The 20,245-nt window shown below is 45.7% G+C and overlaps 1 protein-coding gene across 1 annotated transcript in view; it reads right to left on the minus strand.

Annotated features, from left to right (window-relative positions):
- GLA (galactosidase alpha) overlaps positions 1-20,245 on the minus strand; it is a 42,167-nt gene that overhangs the window by 11,215 nt on the left and 10,707 nt on the right. Inside the window, exons 2-3 of the mRNA XM_077466040.1 lie at positions 8,777-8,951; positions 5,939-6,116 (exon numbers count right to left, since the gene is read on the minus strand). Of these exons, the coding sequence (XP_077322166.1) occupies positions 5,939-6,116; positions 8,777-8,951 (353 nt within the window). The remainder of the gene's footprint in view (positions 1-5,938; positions 6,117-8,776; positions 8,952-20,245) is intronic.

Raw genomic sequence — 20,245 nt, forward strand, 5'->3', positions numbered from 1 at the left:
CTCACACCCGTTACAGCTGGGGTGGGATCTCAGAATGCACAACACATCAAACCTCTAAGTGGATGGTCTACAACAGCAGAAGACCACACTGGGTTCCTGTAAGCCAAAAGCAGAGGCTGGAGTGGGCACAGGATCACCAAAACGACAGCTGAAGGCTGGAAAAATGTAGCCTGGTCTGATGAACCTTATGCCACGTACACACGATCAAACAAGCGGGTGGAAAAGTCCGGCAAACTCAAGTCCGCCGGACAATCCCCCCGTGTGTAGCCTCCGGCATACTTTTTTGACCCGAAAGTACGGCGGACTTAGAAAGTAGTTTTACACTCCAATCTTCCCGCCGGACTCGCATTTTGGCGGACAATCCGGCTGTGTGTGTGCCAGTCCGCCGTACTTTTGAAATGAACAGACTTTTCCCGCCCGGAGAAAAGTCCGCTCATTTCGAGCGGGTCTCCAGGTAGGTGGGGCCCGCGAAGGATACGTCGCTGGACCCGCCGCCTGGTATGGACTTAAAGGGGAACCCCAACGCCGGAAAAAAAAAAAAAACGGCGTGGGGGTCCCCCCAGGTCCACATCAGACCCTTGTCCGAGCACGCTACCCGGCCGGCCAGGAAAGGGGGGGGGACGAGCGAGCGCCCCCCCCCCCTCCTGAGCCGTACCAGACCGCGTGCCCTCAACATGGGGACAAGGTGCTTTGGGGTGGGGGGGCGCGCGGCCCCCCCTTCCCCAAGGCACCCCCCATGTCGGGAATGAGGACAAAGGTCTCTTCCCGACAACCCTGGCTTATCAGAATCCGGGGGCCCCCGGATACCGGCCCCCCACCCTATGTGAATGAGTATGGGGTACAATGTACCCCTACCCATTCACCTGTAAAATAAAGTACAAAAAAAACACAACACACAAGGGTTAAAATAGTTTATTGCACAGCTCCGGGGGTCTTCCGTCTTCGGGGGTCTTCTCGCCGGACTCCTCCGCTATCTTCTTGTAGCTCTTTTGCTAGCGGAGGAGCCCGGCTTTCTTCCTCGCCGCCGGCCTCTTCTTCCGACTTCGGGGGTCTTGTCCCCCTCTTCGGTTCTTCTGCCAGGCCACCGCGCCTTCTTCTAGCTCTTTTACAGGCGGTGGCCCGGTCTTCTGTCTTCTGCCTCGCCGAGTCCTCTGCTCACGACGACGGGGACCGGGCACGCGGCGACTTATATAGAGACAAGGGGCGGGGTCTTCAGTTGATGTCACATGGGTTGATGTCACATGGCGACAGTCCCAGCATCCTCCGAGACTGTGACATCGTAAGGGGGCGGGGTCACCATGTGACATCAACCCATGTGACATCAACCGAAGACCCCGCCCCTTGTCCCTATATAAGTCGCCGTGTGCCCGGTCCCCGTCATTGTGAGTGGAGGACTCGGCGAGGCAACATCTGAAGAAGAAGAGAAGAGAAGGACAGAAGACCGGGCCATCGCCTGTAAAAGAGCTAGAAGAAGGCGCGGTGGCCCGGCAGAAGAACCGAAGAGGGGGACAAGACCCCCGAAGTCGGAAGAAGAGGCCGGCGGCGAGGAAGAAAGCCGGGCTCCTCCGCTAGCAAAAGAGCTACAAGAAGATAGCGGAGGAGTCCGGCGAGAAGACCCCCTAAGACGGAAGACCCCCGAAGCTGTGCAATAAACTATTTTAACCCTTGTGTGTTGTGTTTTTTTTGTACTTTATTTTACAGGTGAATGGGTAGGGGTACATTGTACCCCATACTCATTCACATAGGGTGGGGGGCTGGTATCCGGGTGCCCCCTTATTAAAGGGGGCTCCCGGATTCCGATAAGCCCCCCGCCCGCAGACCCCGACAACCAACGGCCAGAGTTGTCGGGAAGAGGCCCTTGTCCTCATCAACATGGGGACAAGGTGCTTTGGGGTGGGGGGGGGCCGCGCGACCCCCCTTCCCCAAGGCACCCCCCATGTTGAGGGCACGCGGCCTGGTACGGCTCAGGAGGGGGGGGGGCGCTCGCTGGCCCCCCCTTTCCTGGCCGGCTGGGTAGCGTGCTCGGACAAGGGTCTGATGTGGACCTGGGAGGGCCCCCATGCTGATTTTTTTCGGCGTTGGGGTTCCCCTTTAAGTCCATACCAGGCGGCGGGTCCAGCGACGTATCCTTCGTGGGCCCCACCTACCTGGAGACCCGCTCGAAATGAGCGGACTTTCCTCCGCGTGTGCGGGCGAGTCCGTTTATTTCAAAAGTAGGGCGGATAGTACGGCGGACTTAGTACGCCGTATTAGTCCGCTGAAAAAGTGCCATGTGTGGGCAAGTAGCCCCTTCAGAAAGTCCTAAGGACAGTCTGGCGGGAAGTCCGCCAGACTAAGTACGTCGGACAGACGGCTACGTGTGTACGCGGCTTTAGTTTCTGCCTCAGCTTTCTGTTTTTGGCTTACAGGAACCCAATGTGGTCTTGCGCTGTTGTAGACCAGCCACTGCAAGGTTTGGTGTAACGTGTATTCTGAGATCCTCCTCACAGTAAATGGTTATCTGTGATTTTAGGCTTGTCTATGGATCTGAAACTAATAGAACAGTTCTGGGATGTTGTAGAATTGCAGATTCGCTGTATGAATGTGTAGCTACCAAATCTTGGGACATTTCTATGTCAACATGGAGCAGAATCTCAAAGGATCTTTTGTGGAACATGGAACCTGTGATACAAGAGAGTAAGGAAGGCCCAACCCAGTATTAATAGAATGTTCCTCATAAATGGCTTGGTGGTGTATATGCAGGAACGAAAAGAAAACAAAAAAAAAATATGGTGCCATCTTGACATATATTTGTAGTATGCTATAAAAGGACTAAACTGGGCTTACAGAAAGAATAAAGACAGGTTTATGTGTGGTTGCTGCCCCTACAAATACAACAACCTGGGTGGAGTATAAGATAATGGGTTTGAAAAGGTGTAGTTGTGTCGCTGTTCTTATATTCTGGGGTCTGGGTACTTCCAACTTACTAATCAGTACTTTATTTATTTAAACAGACTTGAGTGACTGGTGCCGCAAATCAATATACACAATCATTGAATAAAAATCCCAAGTGACAGGTGCTCTTCAAACATATATGACCTCAGTGCTGGAAAGATAAGAATTGTTCTGATCTTTCCAGCATATACTTCATAATAAATCTCAATACTATTGACTTTTTTTTTTTAAGTTTGTTTTCCAAATGACCATGTGACTGACGAGTGTTTTGCATCGCTAGTAGGCGTGACTTTGCCAGGGATGATTACATTTTACAGCTGAAGTTTAGGAATGGCAATTATTTACATAGTTACATTGGTCCAGCTTGGACCAATGGAAGTATGCATATACTATACCTTTGGCATCCCTCTAGAATAGCTATCCTCAACCAGGATTCTTTGGAAACCTGGGGTTCCTCCAGAGGTTGGTAAGGGTACCTTGAGCTGTGGCTAATTGACCTATAGTCAAAGTCTATGAACATGATACAAGAGATATGGGGCGAGGGGGGGGGGGGGGGGGTGATGGCATACCTCAAGTCATAAAAATGTCTATGCCATGTAAAAAGATTTATTGTAAAATCAAAAGTATTGCAAGAATGGAAAGGGGTTAAAACATGGCTGACAGACAATCAATGTTAAACTTCAATCTCACCCCAAACCTTGGCAGGCTGACTTGTGCATTTCAAGTCCGGTGCTGGGGGCAACTAAAGGGTGTATAGGTGCCAGAAGTCGCATGGGCATCCACCCAATGGAAGAGATGACAGACCACTGGTGGAACCTGTAAGGGTCAGTGATGTGGGGAGGCCCCCAAAAGACCAGACATTGGACTCCAAACTGCCGGAGGATGCAGCTGGTATAGTTGGTGGCACGTTGAATGTGACAGAGCGATGTTGAACTGACTCACCACAAGGCTTGGGATGGAACAAAGATGCAGTTGTAGAGCAGATGGAAATCAGTCAGCAGGCTATAATACATTTTGGGCGTGGCCCTTTATCAAATCACCTATAGTCAAAGACTATGGACATGATACATAAGATGGGCAGAGGCTGCAGACATGATACAGGAGCTGGGCAGAGGCTGCAGACATGATTCAAGAGATGGGCAGAGACTGCAAACATGACACATGCAAAGGCATTCGATATAGTGCCCCAAAAATGTTTACTGTACAAAATAAGGTCCTTTGGCATGGACCATAGAGCGAATACATGGATTGAAAACTGGCTACAAGGGCGAGTTCAGAGGGTGGTGATAAATGGGGAGTACTCGGAATGGTCAGGGGTGCAAGCAGGATATTGGCATGCATTAAAAAGGGGATCAGCTCCAGAGATAAAACGATAATTCTCCCGCTCTTCAAGAGTCTGGTCCGGCCGCACCTGGAGTATGCTGTCCAGTTCTGGGCACCAGTCCTCAGGAATGATGTACTGGAAATTGAGCGAGTACAAAGAAGGGCAACAAAGCCAATAAAGGGTCTGGAGGATATTAGTTATGAGGAAAGGTTGCGAGCACTGAACTTATTCTCTCTGGAGAAGAGACGCTTGACAGGGGAAATGATTTCAATTTACAAATACTGTACTGGTGACCCCACAATAGGGATAAAACGTTTCCGCACAAGGGAATATAAAAAGGCACTAAAATTAGAAGAAAAGCTGTTTAAGGTTAAACTACTTAGAGGGTTCTTTACTGTTAGAGCGGCAAGGATGTGGAATTCTCATCCACAGGCGGTGGTTTCAGCGGGAGGCATCAATCATTTAAAAAAATTATTAAACGGGTACCTAAACGACTGCAACATACAGGGATATACAATGTAATACTGACATATAATCACACGCATAGGTTGGACTTGATGGACTTGTGTCTTTTTTCAACCTCACCAACTATGTAAGTGATGGTCAGCGACTGCGGACATGATACAAGATATGGGTCAGAGACTGCAGACATGATACAAGATATGGGTCAGAGACTGCAGACATGATACAAGATATGGGTCAGAGACTGCAGACATGATACAAGATATGGGTCAGAGACTGCAGACATGATACAAGATATGGGTCAGAGACTGCAGACATGATACAAGATATGGGTCAGAGACTGCAGACATGATACAAGATATGGGTCAGAGACTGCAGACATGATACAAGAGATGGGTCAGAGACTGCAGACATGATACAAGAAACGGTCAGAGACTGCAGACATGATACAAGAAGCGGTCAGAGACTGCAGACATGGTACAAGAAGCGGTCAGAGACTGCAGACATGGTACAAGAAACGGTCAGAGACTGCAGACATGATACAAGAAACGGTCAGAGACTGCAGACATGATACAAGAAACGGTCAGAGACTGCAGACATGATACAAGAAACGGTCAGAGACTGCAGACATGATACAAGAAATGGTCAGAGACTGCAGACATGATACAAGAAACGGTCAGAGACTGCAGACATGATACAAGAAATGGTCAGAGACTGTGGACATGCTGCAGGAGACTGTCAGTGACTGTGAACATGCTGTAGGAATTGTTGGACACTAGGGCATGCTTCAGGTGGTGGGCATAGACTGGAGAAACATGACATGAGAATGCTAGAAAATTATTGCTAAAACAGGGCAAGAAGTCAACAAAGAATAATGTCCACAGTGGCTTGAGGGCCTCACAAAAGGGCTGCAGGTTGGGCACCAGGGTTCTAGAGTGATCCCACAGGTGTGGCCTATATAGAGTCACACTGGTCCAGGCTGGAACAATGCAACTATGTAATAATAGCCATACCTGGAATTTTTCTTTAAAAAGGTTGGGACAAAAGTGGAATGTCTTCACAGCTCTAAAGATTTAGCGTGGCCAGCCTTCCACACAAAGATGTTTTTGCAGTCACACGACTATTTGGATAAAGATCTGATAATATGGACCTAGCCATCAAGGTAGGTAGTCGTATTGTGCTTCCTTTTCCATGAATACAAGCACAGGTTTGTCTCACCTTCTTCTAGCTCTTCCAGAGTTCCATAATTACATCCATCAAATTTGAGTAGGTCCACCCCCCAGTCCGCAAACGTTTGTGCGTCCAGCTCGTAAAAATCTCGACTTCCTGGGAATCCAGCACAGGTTTTGTTGCCCACATCTTGATATATTCCAAAAAGTAGGCCGCGATCATGTACCTAATAAAATCAGATCAGTTTCGAGAATTAATACAGCGCTGAATTGATCTGGGTCTTTTATATCAGCCTGGCGTTCAGCAGTATTAAACCCCCCCAAAAACAAAGAATTATTATATTGCCGCTTATCAGTCATTAGGGGGAGGGGCCCCATTTGTATTCAGCCCCCTTCACTCTGATATCCCTAACTAAAATCTAATGGAGCCAATTGCCTCCAGAAGTCACTATATTACATTTCTGGAGGTTCAAACTGCCATTTTTTTGATGGACAGCTTGGCCTGTTAAAGGAAGCTGAAAAATAACAGACTTACTATCAGGATCACCAGAAGGAACCAATGAAAATAAAAAAAAAGAAAGTACAAAAAAAAAAAATGAATGTAGCTACTAAATCTAAGAATTAATAAGCTGTAATAGTAATATTCTTTTTTCAGGTTCTAACTGGCATTTTTTTTTGCTTTCCAACTGGAATTTTTGATGGACAGCTTGGTCTGTTAATGGAAGTCGAAAAACACCAGTCTTAGCCCTTGTACACACGGTTGGATATTCCGATGGACAATGTCCGATAGGACCGTGTTGTCAGATAATCCGACTGTGTGTGGGCTCCATCGGACTGTTTCCGTCAGAATATCCGACAGACTAAGTTTTCCAGCTGGGCTATAAAATTTTCCGACAACGTGATCCGATCTGACTTTTTTCGATTGTGTGTAGAGAATTCTGATCGGACAAAAGTGCCACGCATGCTCAGATCAAATTCCTAGACCAAAGCTATTGGCTACTAGCATGAACGTAGTCCCATCGTAATGAAATTACGTCATCACGTTTTGAACAATCAAATTTTCCGACAACTTTGTCCGACCGTGTGTATGCAACAGTTTCGGACAAAATCCGTCGGATTTGGTTGTCAGAATGTCCGGCCGTGTGTACAAGGGCTTACTGGTAGGATCCCTGGATGAAAATAAAGGAAAAAAAACCCTAAACAATAAAAACGAATGCAGCTCATAAATCTAAGAATTAGTAAGATGTAATACATTTCTTTTTTTGGGATTCCAACTGTCATTTTTGATGGACAGCTTGGCCTGTTAAAAGAAGCTGAAAAATAACAGACTTACTTGGTTGGATCCCCAGAAAAAATAAAAATAAAAAGGAAAAGAAGCATAAACAATAAAAAACAAATGCAGCTCATTAAACTAAGTATTAGTAAGGTAAGATGTAATTATTTCTTTTTTTTGGGGTTCCAACTGCCATTTTTGATGGACAGCTTGGCCTGTTAAAGGAAGCTGAAAAATAACAGATTTACTGGCAGGATCACCAAATGAAAAAAAAAAGCCTAAAAAAGAAAACTAATGCAGCTCATAAATCTAAGAATTAGTAAGATGTAATAGATTTATTTTTTGGGGTTCTAACTGCCATTTTTGATGGACAGCTTGGTCTGTTAAAGGAAGTTGAAAATTACCAAACTTACTGGTAGGATCCCCAGAAAAAAAAAATTAAAGGAAAAAAAATCCTAAACAATAAATCTAATAATGCAGCTCATCAATCTAAGAATAAGTAAGATGTAATACATTTTCTTTTGGGGTTCCAACTGCCATTTTTGATGGACAGCTTGGCCTGTTAAGGAAGCTGAAAAATAACAGATTTACTTGGTAGGATCCCCAGAAAAAAAATAAAGGAAAAAAAGTAAACAAAAACAATAAAAATGAATGGAGCTCATAAATCTAAGAATTAGTAAGATGTAATAGATTTATTTTTTGGGGTTCCAACTGCCATTTTTGATGGACAACTTGGTCTGTTAAAGGAAGTTGAAATATAAAAGACTTAAATGGCAGGGTCACCAGGTGAAAATGAATACAGCCACAACATCTAAATATTGGTAAGCTGTGTTAGATAAAATTTTTGGGCTTCCAACTGCTATTTTTTGATGGTCAGCTTGATTAGTTAAAAGGAAGTTCAAACACATCAGGATTACCAGGTGTAAATAAAAAGGAAAAAAATAAATAAAAATTATGCACCTGTTTCATCAGATTTGGGGACCCATCAGAATGTGTAACGGAAGTGACGTTACGTTGCCGCCATCTTGCTACACCCCACACTCACCCACAGTAAGGCTAGAGTAGGAAGGGGGCAAGTGGACATCTTGGTACACCCACCGTAGTTTTGCATTTTACACTTATTTTTAACTGTAAACTGAGGTTATAGAGTGAAATATGATACTTAGAACTCCGTTTGACTGTTTAGATGTTGAATTTTAAAAGAAGCGGCATGCCTGCTCATCTCACAGGTCTGCTAATCTGGAGAAGTTCTCTCCTTTTAAAATTCAGCATCAAAACTGTCAGAGTTCTAAGTGCTGTATTTAACGTTACAACCAGTTTACAGTTAAAAATAAGTGTAAAATGCAAAACTTCGGTGGGTGTAACAAGATGTCCGCTTTCCCCCCCTTCTCAGTGTCTCCTTACTGTGGGAGAGTGCAGGGTGTAGCAAGATGGTGTAGACGAAATGTCACTTCTGTTACACATTCTGACGGGTCGCCAAATGATGAAACACATCCACCACATTTAAGGATTGGAAAACTACAATATATTATTATATTTTTTTTTTGGGGGTTAATTACAGCTTTGAGTAACAAAAATTTACTAAAAACGAAATGTCATCTGTGAGTGACTCACATAATCAATGAGTTTCTTCATGCCTCCCGGGAAGCGGTCAGGGTCCGCCTGTAGCCTGTTGTTCTTGTCTCTACGAGGAGCCAGCCAGCAATCATCGATGCACAGATATTTATATCCCGCTTTCAGCCATCCATTGGACACCATGATATCCGCCATCTGCATGAAGAGCTGGTCACTGGTGAAAGAAACCCCAATATTAACAGCTGAATGGAGCTGCGGCAAGTCATGTAGAGCCCACCATAAATTAGTACTGAATCTGTAAGCCAAGTTTCAATTTCACTGCTGCACAACCCTGAAGCTGCCCCTTGGAGGTACTGATAAAAAGCAAAAATAAATAAAAAATTCCAGGTATGGAAATTTTTACATAGTTACCTTGTTCCAGCTTGGACCAAAGTAACCATGCACTGTATGGACCATAACTGTGGGATCCTTGTGAAAGCTGGAAATCACTGTAGCAGGCAAAGCTACTACACTGCTGCTACCATGTTCTCCGCTACCTTTTGGGTCCCGAACACAGGAGGTTCCTTGCCGGCGCAATTCAGGGATTATTTTCTGCAATGTAATGATCGACACCCCCTGTCAGGTGACGTAAGCTCACCTGAGGCACAGAATACATGTGACAACTTGGTCTGTGACACAAAGTTGTGACCCTCAGGGTTGCCCCACCAAGGTGTCAAAGAAACAGGGTAGCTACACTGTGGGAACAGGGTACGATATAGTGGAAGGCCAGAGTTAAGAGCAGAGGTTGTGGCAGATGGTAAGTAAGAAAGCAGTTGGTGTGAAGGTAAGCAGCAGGCTAGTCTAATTTGTCTCCAGGCAGAGGTCAAGGAAGGCAGCAGGTAAAAGAGTAGTCAGTGTCCAGGCGAAAGTCAAGGCAGGCAGCAGGCATAAGAGTAGTCAATGTCCAGGCAGAAGTCAAAGAAGGCAGCAGGCAAAAGAGTAGTCAGTGTCCATGCTGAAGTCAAGGCAGGCAGCAAGCAAAAGAGTAGTCAGTGTCCAGGCAGCAGGCAAAAGAGTAGTCAGTGTCCATGCTGAAGTCAAGGCAGGCAGCAAGCAAAAGAGTAGTCAGTGTCCAGGCAGACAAAAGATTAGTAAGTGTCCAAGCAGAAGTCAAAGCAGGCAGCAAGCAAAGGAGAGTAATCAGTGTCCAGGCAGAAGTCAAGGCATGCATAAGAGTAGTCAGTGTCCAGGCGAAAGTCAAGGCAGGCATAAGAGTAATCAATGTCCAGGCAGAAGTCAAAGAAGGCAGCAGGCAAAAGAGTAGTCAGTGTCCATGCTGAAGTCAAGGCAGGCAGCAGGCATAAGAGCAATCAATGTCCGGGCAGAGGTCAAGGCAGGCAGCAGGTAAAAGTAGTTGGGGTCCAGGCTGAAGTCAATGAAAGCACCAGGCAAAAGAGTAGTCAGTGTCCAGGCAGAAGCCAATGCAGGCATTCGAGTAGTCAGTGTCCAGGCAGCAGACAAAAGAGTAGTCAGGGCCAGGCAGAAGTTGAAGCAGGCATAAGCGTAGTCATTGTCCAGGCCGAAGTCAAGGCAGGCATAAAAGTAGTCCGTGTCCATGCCGAAGTCAAGGCAGGCATAAGAGTAGTCCATATCCAGGCAGCAGACAAAAGAATAGTCAGTGTCCAGGCCGAAGTCAAGGCAGGCAGCAGGCAAGAAAGTAATAGCAAAGGATAGAGTCAGCAACAAGGCAGGAGACATGATCAGGGTCAGCCGATCCAGGCCAGTGGTGGGCAATCTGCAAAAATAGTAATCACACACTTGGTAGCCAGCACCAGTCATCAGTAAGGTGTTTATATAACCCCTCCAGGGCCTCTGTGCATACCTAGTGTCAGGGACTCAATGGGCATGGGCCAACATGTGCAGGCCACCATTTATGCATGCAGATAGGACAGACCCGGTCCTGGGATGAATAGACATGGACTCTGGATCTACTGTAACCAAAGTGAACTGGAAATTCCATTTAGAGTCATACGGAAACTCTAAAATACTAGTTCATGTTCCTTCTACTATACTATAGATATAAGCAGACCTTCTCTCTCTCTTTATTAACTACTTCCTTAAGAAAATGTAGCAGGACAGTTAAAAAATACCTGCCTCATGAGTGTTTAAAGTTTATTTTTATCTCTTAAAGAAAACATGCCCTTTGTCATTTTATGGCAAAGTAACAGATTCCCTCTATTGCAGGATAGGTAAGGAAGACAAAAAGGACCAGCCCTGCTCATCTGTTGGAGACCCAACACTGGACAGACAACCTTTCAAAAAAGTGTGGTTAGAAAGCACGGGATCCAAAGGTCTTCTGGTTTCTCAATGTGAAGTTAGTTCAACATTGTAGAGGGCAAAACTTACAACTTAGTGGCATGTCGAGAAAGTAAGGGGAATCCAAGAGCATTTAATTAGAGGATCCAATTAACCTACCAGCATGTCTTTGGAGTGTGGGAGGAAACCGGAGTACCCGGAGGCAGAGGCGGCTCTCTAATTAGGCAGTTTAGGCGTTTGCCTAAGGCCTCGCAATCCGAGGGGCCTCGCAAAAGCCTAATTTGCCCATAGCTCAACATCCCTGGGATCGTAACGCAACTTGTACAATGTCCCAATCTGGAGTGCTGGCGAATCAGAGTCCCGGAATGCCCGCGGGATGCCTTGGTTCCCATGAGCAGCGCTTTGTATGACAGCCGCAAAGTGCCATCTCTCCCTGGCTGACATTCACATACGGAGCTCTGCGCGCTGACCCCGCCCCTCCTCCACCTGCTGTGATGTTTTCCTGGACACAGAGGAGGAGGCGGGGAGGAAGGACAGCCACGCAGCTCTGCCGGGACAGCGCTGCTCTGAGGTCTTTTTTAATAGACTAAAAGTGAGACTTACGGGGGGGGGGGGGGGGGTAAACATGCATTACAATTGGATTTGTTTGTATATCCACTTGGAGAGAATATATGGGCATTTTAGGATTGTAGAAGACTTGGTGCTACAAGGGGGGATGGATATGAAATCCACTCCCCTCACCCCCCAGCACAAGTCTTCCCCCTTCCCAAGGAACCACCCCCTGCAAGTGTTCGATGGATGCTGCAGCAAAGTGAGCTTGCTTGTCATTACCATTCTCTGACCATCTTCTGTTTGTATCTCTGCAACCTCTGACCATCTCCTGATTCTATGTCTGCGACCTCTGACCGTCTCCTGTTTTTATCTCTGCGACCTCTGACCGTCTCCTGTTTTTATCTCTGCGACCTCTGACCATCTCCTGTTTTTATCTCTGCGACCTCTGACCATCTCCTGTTTTTATCTCTGCGACCTCTGACCATCTCCTGTTTTTATCCCTGCAATCTCTGACCGTCTCCTGTTTCTATGTTTGCAACCTCTGACCATCTCCTGTTTTTATCTCTGCGACCTCTGACTATCTCCTGTTTTTATCTCTGCGACCTCTGACCATCTCCTGTTTTTATCTCTGCGACCTCTGACCATCTACTTTTTTTATCTCTGCAATCTCTGACTGTCTCCTGTTTCTATGTTTGCAATCTCTGACCGTCTCCTGTTTCTATGTTTGCAACCTCTGACCATCTCCTGTTTTTATCTCTGCGACCTCTGACCATCTACTGTTTTTATCTCTGCAATCTCTGAGCGTCTACTGTTTTTATCCCTGCAATCTCTGACCGTCTCCTGTTTCTATGTTTGCAACCTCTGACCATCTCCTGTTTTTATCTCTGCGACCTCTGACCATCTCCTGTTTTTATCTCTGCGACCTCTGACCATCTCCTGTTTCTATGTCTGCGACCTCTGACCGTCTCCTGTTTTTATCTCTGCAATCTCTGAGCGTCTACTGTTTTTATCCCTGCAATCTCTGACCGTCTCCTGTTTCTATGTTTGCAACCTCTGACCATCTCCTGTTTTTATCTCTGCGACCTCTGACCATCTCCTGTTTTTATCTCTGCGACCTCTGACCATCTCCTGTTTTTATCTCTGCGACCTCTGACCGTCTCCTGTTTTTATCTCTGCAATCTCTGAGCGTCTCCTGTTTTTATCCCTGCAATCTCTGACCGTCTCCTCTTTCTATGTTTGCAACCTCTGACCATCTCCTGTTTTTACCTCTGCAATCTCTGACCATCTCCTGTTTTTATCTCTGCAATCACTGACCATCTCCTGTTTCTATGTCTGCAACCTCTGACCGTCTCCTGTTTTTACCTCTGCAATCTCTGACCATCTCCTGTTTTTATCTCTGCAATCTCTGACCGTCTCCTGTTTTTATCTCTGCAATCTCTGTCCGTCTCCTGTTTTTATGTGTGCAGTCTCTGACCATCTCCTGTATCATGCCTGCATTCTCTGACCATCTCCTGCATCATGTCTGCAGTCTCTGACCATCTCTTGTATCATGTCCGCAGTTTCTGACCATCTATTGTATAATTTCTGCAGTCTCTGATCATCTCGTGTATCATGTCTGCAGTCTCTGACCATCTCTTGTATCATGTGTGCAGTCTCTGACCATCTCTTGTATCATGTCCGCAGTTTCTGACCATCTCTTGTATCATGTCCGCAGTTTCTGACCATCTATTGTATAATTTCTGCAGTCTCTAACCATCTCTTGTATCATGTCTGCAGTCTCTGACCATCTCTTGTATCATGTCTGCAGTCTCTGACCATCTCTTGTATCTTGTCCACAGTTTCTGACCACCTATTGTATAATTTCCGCAGTCTCTGACCATCTCTTGAATCCTGTCTGCAGTCTCTGACCATCTCTTGTATCGTGTGCAGTCTCTGACCATCTCTTGTATCATGTCTGCAGTCTCTGACCATCTCTTGCATCACGTCTGCAGTCTCTGACCATCTCTTGCATCATGTCTGCAGTCTCTGATCATCTCTTGTATCATGTCCGAAGTTTCTGACCATCTCTTGTATCATGTCTGCAGTCTCTGACCATCTATGTGTGCAGTCTCTGACCATCTCTTGTATCATGTCTGCAGTCTCTGACCATCTCTTGTATCGTGTGCAGTCTCTGACCATCTCTTGTATCATGTCTGCAGTCTCTGACCATCTCTTGTATCTAATTTCTGCAGTCTCTGACCATCTCTTGTATCATGTCTGCAGTCTCTGGCCATCTATTGTATAATTTCTGCAGTCTCTGACCATCTCTTGTATCATGTGTGCAGTCTCTGACCATCTCTTGTATCATGTGTGCAGTCTCTGACCATCTCTTGTATCTTGTCCACAGTTTCTGACCACCTATTGTATAATTTCCGCAGTCTCTGACCATCTCTTGAATCATGTCCGCAGTTTCTTGCCATCTATTGTATAATTTCTGCAGTCTCTGATCATCTCTTGTATCATGTCTGCAGTCTCTGACCATCTCTTGTATCATGTCTGCAGTCTCTGACCATCTCTTGTATCATGTCTGCAGTCTCTGACCATCTCTTGTATCATGTCTGCAGTCTCTGACCATCTCTTGTATCATGTCTGCAGTCTGACCATCTCTTGTATCTTGTCCACAGTTTCTGACCATCTATTGTATCTTGTCCACAGTTTCTGACCACCTATTGTATAATTTCCGCAGTCTCTGACCATCTCTTGAATCATGTCCGCAGTTTCTGGCCATCTATTGTATAATTTCTGCAGTCTCTGATCATCTCTTGTATCATGTCTGCAGTCTCTGACCACCTATTTTATAATTTCTGCAGTCTCTGACCATCTCTTGTATCATGTGTGCAGTCTCTGACCATCTCTTGTATCATGTGTGCAGTCTCTGACCATCTCTTGTATCATGTGTGCAGTCTCTGACCATCTCTTGTATCATGTGTGCAGTCTCTGACCATCTCTTGTATCATGTGTGCAGTCTCTGACCATCTCTTGTATCTTGTCCACAGTTTCTGACCACCTATTGTATAATTTCCGCAGTCTCTGACCATCTCTTGAATCATGTCCGCAGTTTCTTGCCATCTATTGTATAATTTCTGCAGTCTCTGATCATCTCTTGTATCATGTCTGCAGTCTCTGACCATCTCTTGTATCATGTCTGCAGTCTCTGACCATCTCTTGTATCATGTCTGCAGTCTCTGACCATCTCTTGTATCATGTCTGCAGTCTGACCATCTCTTGTATCTTGTCCACAGTTTCTGACCACCTATTGTATAATTTCCGCAGTCTCTGACCATCTCTTGAATCATGTCCGCAGTTTCTGGCCATCTATTGTATAATTTCTGCAGTCTCTGATCATCTCTTGTATCATGTCTGCAGTCTCTGACCACCTATTGTATAATTTCCGCAGTCTCTGACCATCTCTTGAATCATGTCTGCACAGTCTCTGACCATCTTCTTTATTGTGCATTCTGCAGAGGAGTCAAGAGCTGGAGCGCTGCTAGGATGGGGAGGAGTTTGACTTGTGTAGACTGTGTAGAGGATAATAGAGGATGAAACTAGAGCCACCAAGCCGGAGCCCAGAGAGGACCGCCTGGCTAAGCCCTGCACCAGTGAACCTGAGAGGACGTCAGTGACAGGATAGTCTGATGAGGGTCAGTGATGTAAGGTGGAGTGAATACAGTAAGGTAAGGAGGCACTGATATAAAGGTTCCCCCTTATATTAGTAACCTCCCCTTCACCTTAGTGTATTAACTCTGTGGTCTGTGGTCACCAGCGTATCCCCCACATTGGCGTTCTCATTTTAAATGCAAGTTGGAACTCCAGGGACCCTGATAAAAAAGGGGAACTCTGATGTAAATGGGAATGCTGTTCACTCTGATATAAGGTGATCTCTAGTCACCAGAGCCCACCGTACTTTAAAGTTCCCCCTTACTCCAGTCTGCAGCATTCCCCTTACATCAAATTTCCCCTTGCACTGTAAGGGGGAATCTTGTTGCAGACTCTGATGTAAGGCGGAACTCTGTGCTGGGTTATATTAACCTGAGCTTCATGTGAATGAAGAAATATGATTTTTGACTTTTATTCTACTACTACACATTACTAGTAGCAGCTGCGCAAATTGTATTTATATTTGTGTGCATGTAATATATATATGTTTAATGATTTTGCTAGAGAAAATTCTAGAAACTGTGAAATTATAGTTCATAGTGTTTAAGGCTCTTATTATATACAATTTATACAGTTAATTTTTATTGCTTGAATTATTTTTCCCATTATGGGCGTGAGTGGGGCCTCATGTCTAGGTTTTGCCTAAGGCCTCACAAAGCCTAGAGCCGCCTCTGCCCGGAGGAAACCCATGCAGGCACAGGGAGAACATGCAAACTCCAGGCAGGTGGTGTCGTGGTTGGGATTTGAACCAGCAACCCTTCTTACTGCTAGGCAAGAGTGCTAACCACTACACCACTGTGCCGCTCTAATGCTGCTGTGCATGCTGGGTCTGTGACATCCCAGGGTCGGGTGGGGGGTCGGGGGTCATCCAATCAGCAACATTGGTTTAAAACCACAAAACCCACTGGAAATAACGCATCATGTGAACCAAGACTTACTTTGTAATTTGTTGCCCGGTAATCTCTCTATTTACTACCAGCACCTAATCCCTGATGAAGGGGGAGGTGTTGACCCCTGAAAACACTTTAGACTTTTTTGTGATCTTCCAGTGTGTACAATACAGACTTAATGGACTCTTATCTTATCTTTGGTGCCCTCATTCTTCCCACATTGTTTGCATGTTTTGAAGAAGAAAACAGAAGGCTGGCCTATGTCACAACCTCACAGTCAGGTGTTTCTAAAGCAAGCAACTGACATCTGAGTCATCTGCTTGACCCAGGATGACACGAAAAGGTTAACCCTTTCAGGCCAGATGTTGACGTTTGCTTCCTTTTATCCAGGCCCTTGAGGCACCATTCCTTTTTTTTTTCTACTTGTTCAAGTATTTTATTGAAAGAACACAAGCTTCAATACAAAAGGCACAAGTAAGAGTGCAAGGTACAGTTGTGCTCATAAGTTTACTTACGCTGGCAGAATTTATGATTTCTTGGCCATTTTTCAAAGAATATGAATAAAACAAACTTTTTTCACTCATGGTTAGTGTTTGGCTGAAGCCATTTATTACCCGGTTTCCCCCGAAAATAAGACCTAACGTGATTGTCGGTGATGGCTGCAATATAAGCCCCACCCTCCAAATAAGCCCTAAAAAGATGGGGGTAGGGCTTATATTGCAGCCATCACCGACAATCACGTTTGATACCCTGTTTCCCCGAAAATAAGACCTAACGTGATTGTCGGTGATGGCTGCAATATAAGCCCTACCCCCATCTTTGTAGGGCTTATTTGGAGGGTGGGGCTTATATTGCAGCCATCACCGACAATCACGTTAGGTCTTATTTTCGGGGAAACAGGGTATCAATCAACTGTGTTTACACTTTTTAAACCATAATCACAACAGAATCTACTCAAATGACCCTGATCAAAAGTTTACATACCTTGGTGATTTTGGTAACATGCACACAATTTGACACAAAGAGGTTCGATTGGCTATTAACCTCCTCGCGCCCGCCCTATGGCCGAATGACGGCCGTAGAGCAGGCGCGTTCGTCCGGGCGGTCGTCCCTGGACGTCCTGATGTTTACTTCCGCAATGCGCGCAGCCGCGGGCGCGCATCGCGGAAGTTCTGTGTTCGCCGTGTCCCCCGGGGACAGGCAAACACAGATCGCTGTAAACGGCCAATCACAGCGGCCGTTTACAGCGTGATCGGCGTGTCCAATGGGAGATGATCTCATATGTAAACATATGAGATCATCTCTCAGCGCCGCTCTCCCTCCTCGCACAGACAGTGTGAGAGGGGAGAGATGAACGGCTGCAGCGGCAGCCGTTCTGCCTGTAGTAAAAAAATAAAATAAAAAAAAAAGTAAAAAAAATAAAATAAAAAGTGCCATCCGCCCCCAGCAGTGCCATCTGCCCCAGTGCCATCCGCCCCAGTGCCATCTGCCCCAGTGCCATCCGCCCCAGTGCTACCTGCCCCCAGTGCCATCCACCCCAGTGCTACCTGCCCCCAGTGCCATCCACCCCAGTGCTACCTGCCCCCAGTGCCATCCACCCCAGTGCTACCTGCCCCCAGTGCCACGTGTCATCAGTGCCACGTGTCATCAGTGCCACGTAGTGCCATCTGTCATCAGTGCCACCTGTCAGTGTCACATGCCATCTGTTGTCAGTGTCACGTGTCATCAATGCCACTTATCAGTGCCATCTGTCATCAGTGTCACGCGTCATCGGTGCCATGTATTAGTGCCATCTGTCATCGGTGGTACGTATTAGTGCCATCTGTCATCAGTGCCACGTTTCAGTGCCACGTGTCTTCAGTGCCACGTATTAGTGCCACGTGTCATCAGTGCCACATATTAGTGCCATCTGTCATCAGTGCCACATATTAGTGCCATCTGTCATCAGTGCCACATATTAGTGCCATCTGTCATCAGTGCCACCTGTCATCAGTGGCACGTATAAGTGTCATCAGTGCCACGTATCAGTGTCATCTGTCATCAGTGTCACGTGTCATTGTCCTGGTGCTTCAAAAGTGTAATAAATAGTCAACAAGTTAGATGTGTAATTTATGTTCCTAGAACACATGATGGCGCTACCTGCATGTTGGGCCTCTCTATGTGGCCAGGCTGTGAAAAAGTCACACACATGTGGTATTGTAATACTCAGGAGGAGTAGCAGAATTTTTTGGGGGTGTCATTTGTGGTATACACATGCCACGTGAGAGAAATAACCTATTACAATGACAATTTTGTGGAGAAAAAAAAAAATGAAAAATCTTAATTTTGCAAAGAATTGTGGGAAAAAAATGACAACATCAAAAAGCTCACTATACCTCTTACTAAATACCTTGGAATGTCTACTTTCCAAAAAGGGGTCATTTGGGGGGTATTTGTACTTTCCTGACTTGTTCGGGTCACAAGAAGCAAAATAGGCCACCAGTGCATCAGATGTGATCAATTTTGTGCGATTCGCACCACAGATTGTAGACTCTCTAACTTTCACAAAGACCAAATAATATCCACTAATTTGGGTTATTTTTACCAAAGATATGCAGCAGTATAAAATGGTGGCCAAAATTTATGAAGAAAAATTAATAATTTGCATAATTCTGTCACAGAAACAAAGAAATATGCGGTTTTTTTCAAAATTTTCGGTCTTTTTTCATTTATAGCGCAAAAAATAAAAACCCCAGAGGTGATCAAATACCACCAAAAGAAAGCTCTATTTGTGGGAAAAAAAGGACACAAAATTCATTTGGGTACAGTGTTGCATGCCTGAGTAATTATCATTCAAAGTGTGAGAGCACCGAAAGCTGAAAATTGGTCTGGGCAGGAAGGGTGTTTAAGTGCCCAGTAAGCAAGTGGTTAAAAAGGTAACCATCCTCACCTGTGATCTGTTTGCTTGTAATGAGTTCCTGTACTTTTTCCTCAACAGGAACTCAGTTCCCATTAGCAGCCGCGTCCTGCATATGCCTGTGTAACTGGTTGCTAGGCTGAGCAGCGCCTCTGAGAGAGAGAGCAGCCAGCCACAGACACCACACCAGACAGAGCCACACTTACTGGTGGTAAGGATCCAGCCTGTGCCCACTACCCAGTCAGTGCCAGACAGTCCCGGGGCCTCCGCCAACTACTCCCGCAGCCGCTGTAGCACATTGCCAACCCAACTCTGAGCTGCCAGACTTCTCCAGTTCAACTTCTCCTCTCCTGAGCTGAGCCTCAGAGTCCTCCCGCCCACAAGGTCTGCCGCAAGTTTGCCGCCCGCCAGAGTCATTGACAATGACCTTTAAATATCATGCCTGGGGGGTGCCTATAGTATGCCTGTGAAGTGGCACGTGTTTCCCGTGTTTAGAACTGTCCCTGCACAAAATGATATTTAATGGAAAAAAAGTAATTTCAAACTGTTTGCGTTTTTAATGTAATATCTGGTTCCAGCAATATGGATGAAAATCATTGAGAAAAATGGCATGGGTAGCCCCCCCTGCCCATTACCAGCCCCTTTGGGTCTTGTACAGATATTAAGGGGAACCCCGTACCCATATTAAAAAAAAGGAAAGACGTGTGGCCCCCAGGCCCTATATACTCAGAACAGCAGTATACAGATGGCACAAACAAGACAGGGACTGTGTAGATTTGTTGTGTAAGGCCTCATGCACACGAGACGCAGTTAAACGCGCGTTCAGATGCAGTTGGACAGTTTTTTCAACTGCCCCTGAACTCATTCAATGTTATCCTATGTGTCCATGCACACAGTCTCGTTTTTTTCCGTTTTTATGCAGTTGCGTTTAATCTCGTTTTTCCAGAAGCAAAAAAATGCGTTCAGAAGCAAAAATTTCCACGTTTCAGACGCAAAACACGGCAAAACGTGGTAAAACGCGGCAAAACGCCGCTACCGCGTTTAGCCACGTTTGCGTTTATATGCGTTTTTAAAGGTGACCTTTTTTTTTACATTAAAAATCTCAAAAATGATTGCAAATGATGAAAAACCATTAGAAAAATATTTTAAACAATTGCAATTGCAAGTGGACAATCCACA

Source organism: Lithobates pipiens, unplaced genomic scaffold (assembly GCF_037356315.1).
Source record: "Lithobates pipiens isolate NorthernLeopardFrog02 unplaced genomic scaffold, aLitPip1_a1.2 Scaffold_1, whole genome shotgun sequence".
Lineage (NCBI taxonomy): Eukaryota > Metazoa > Chordata > Amphibia > Anura > Ranidae > Lithobates > Lithobates pipiens.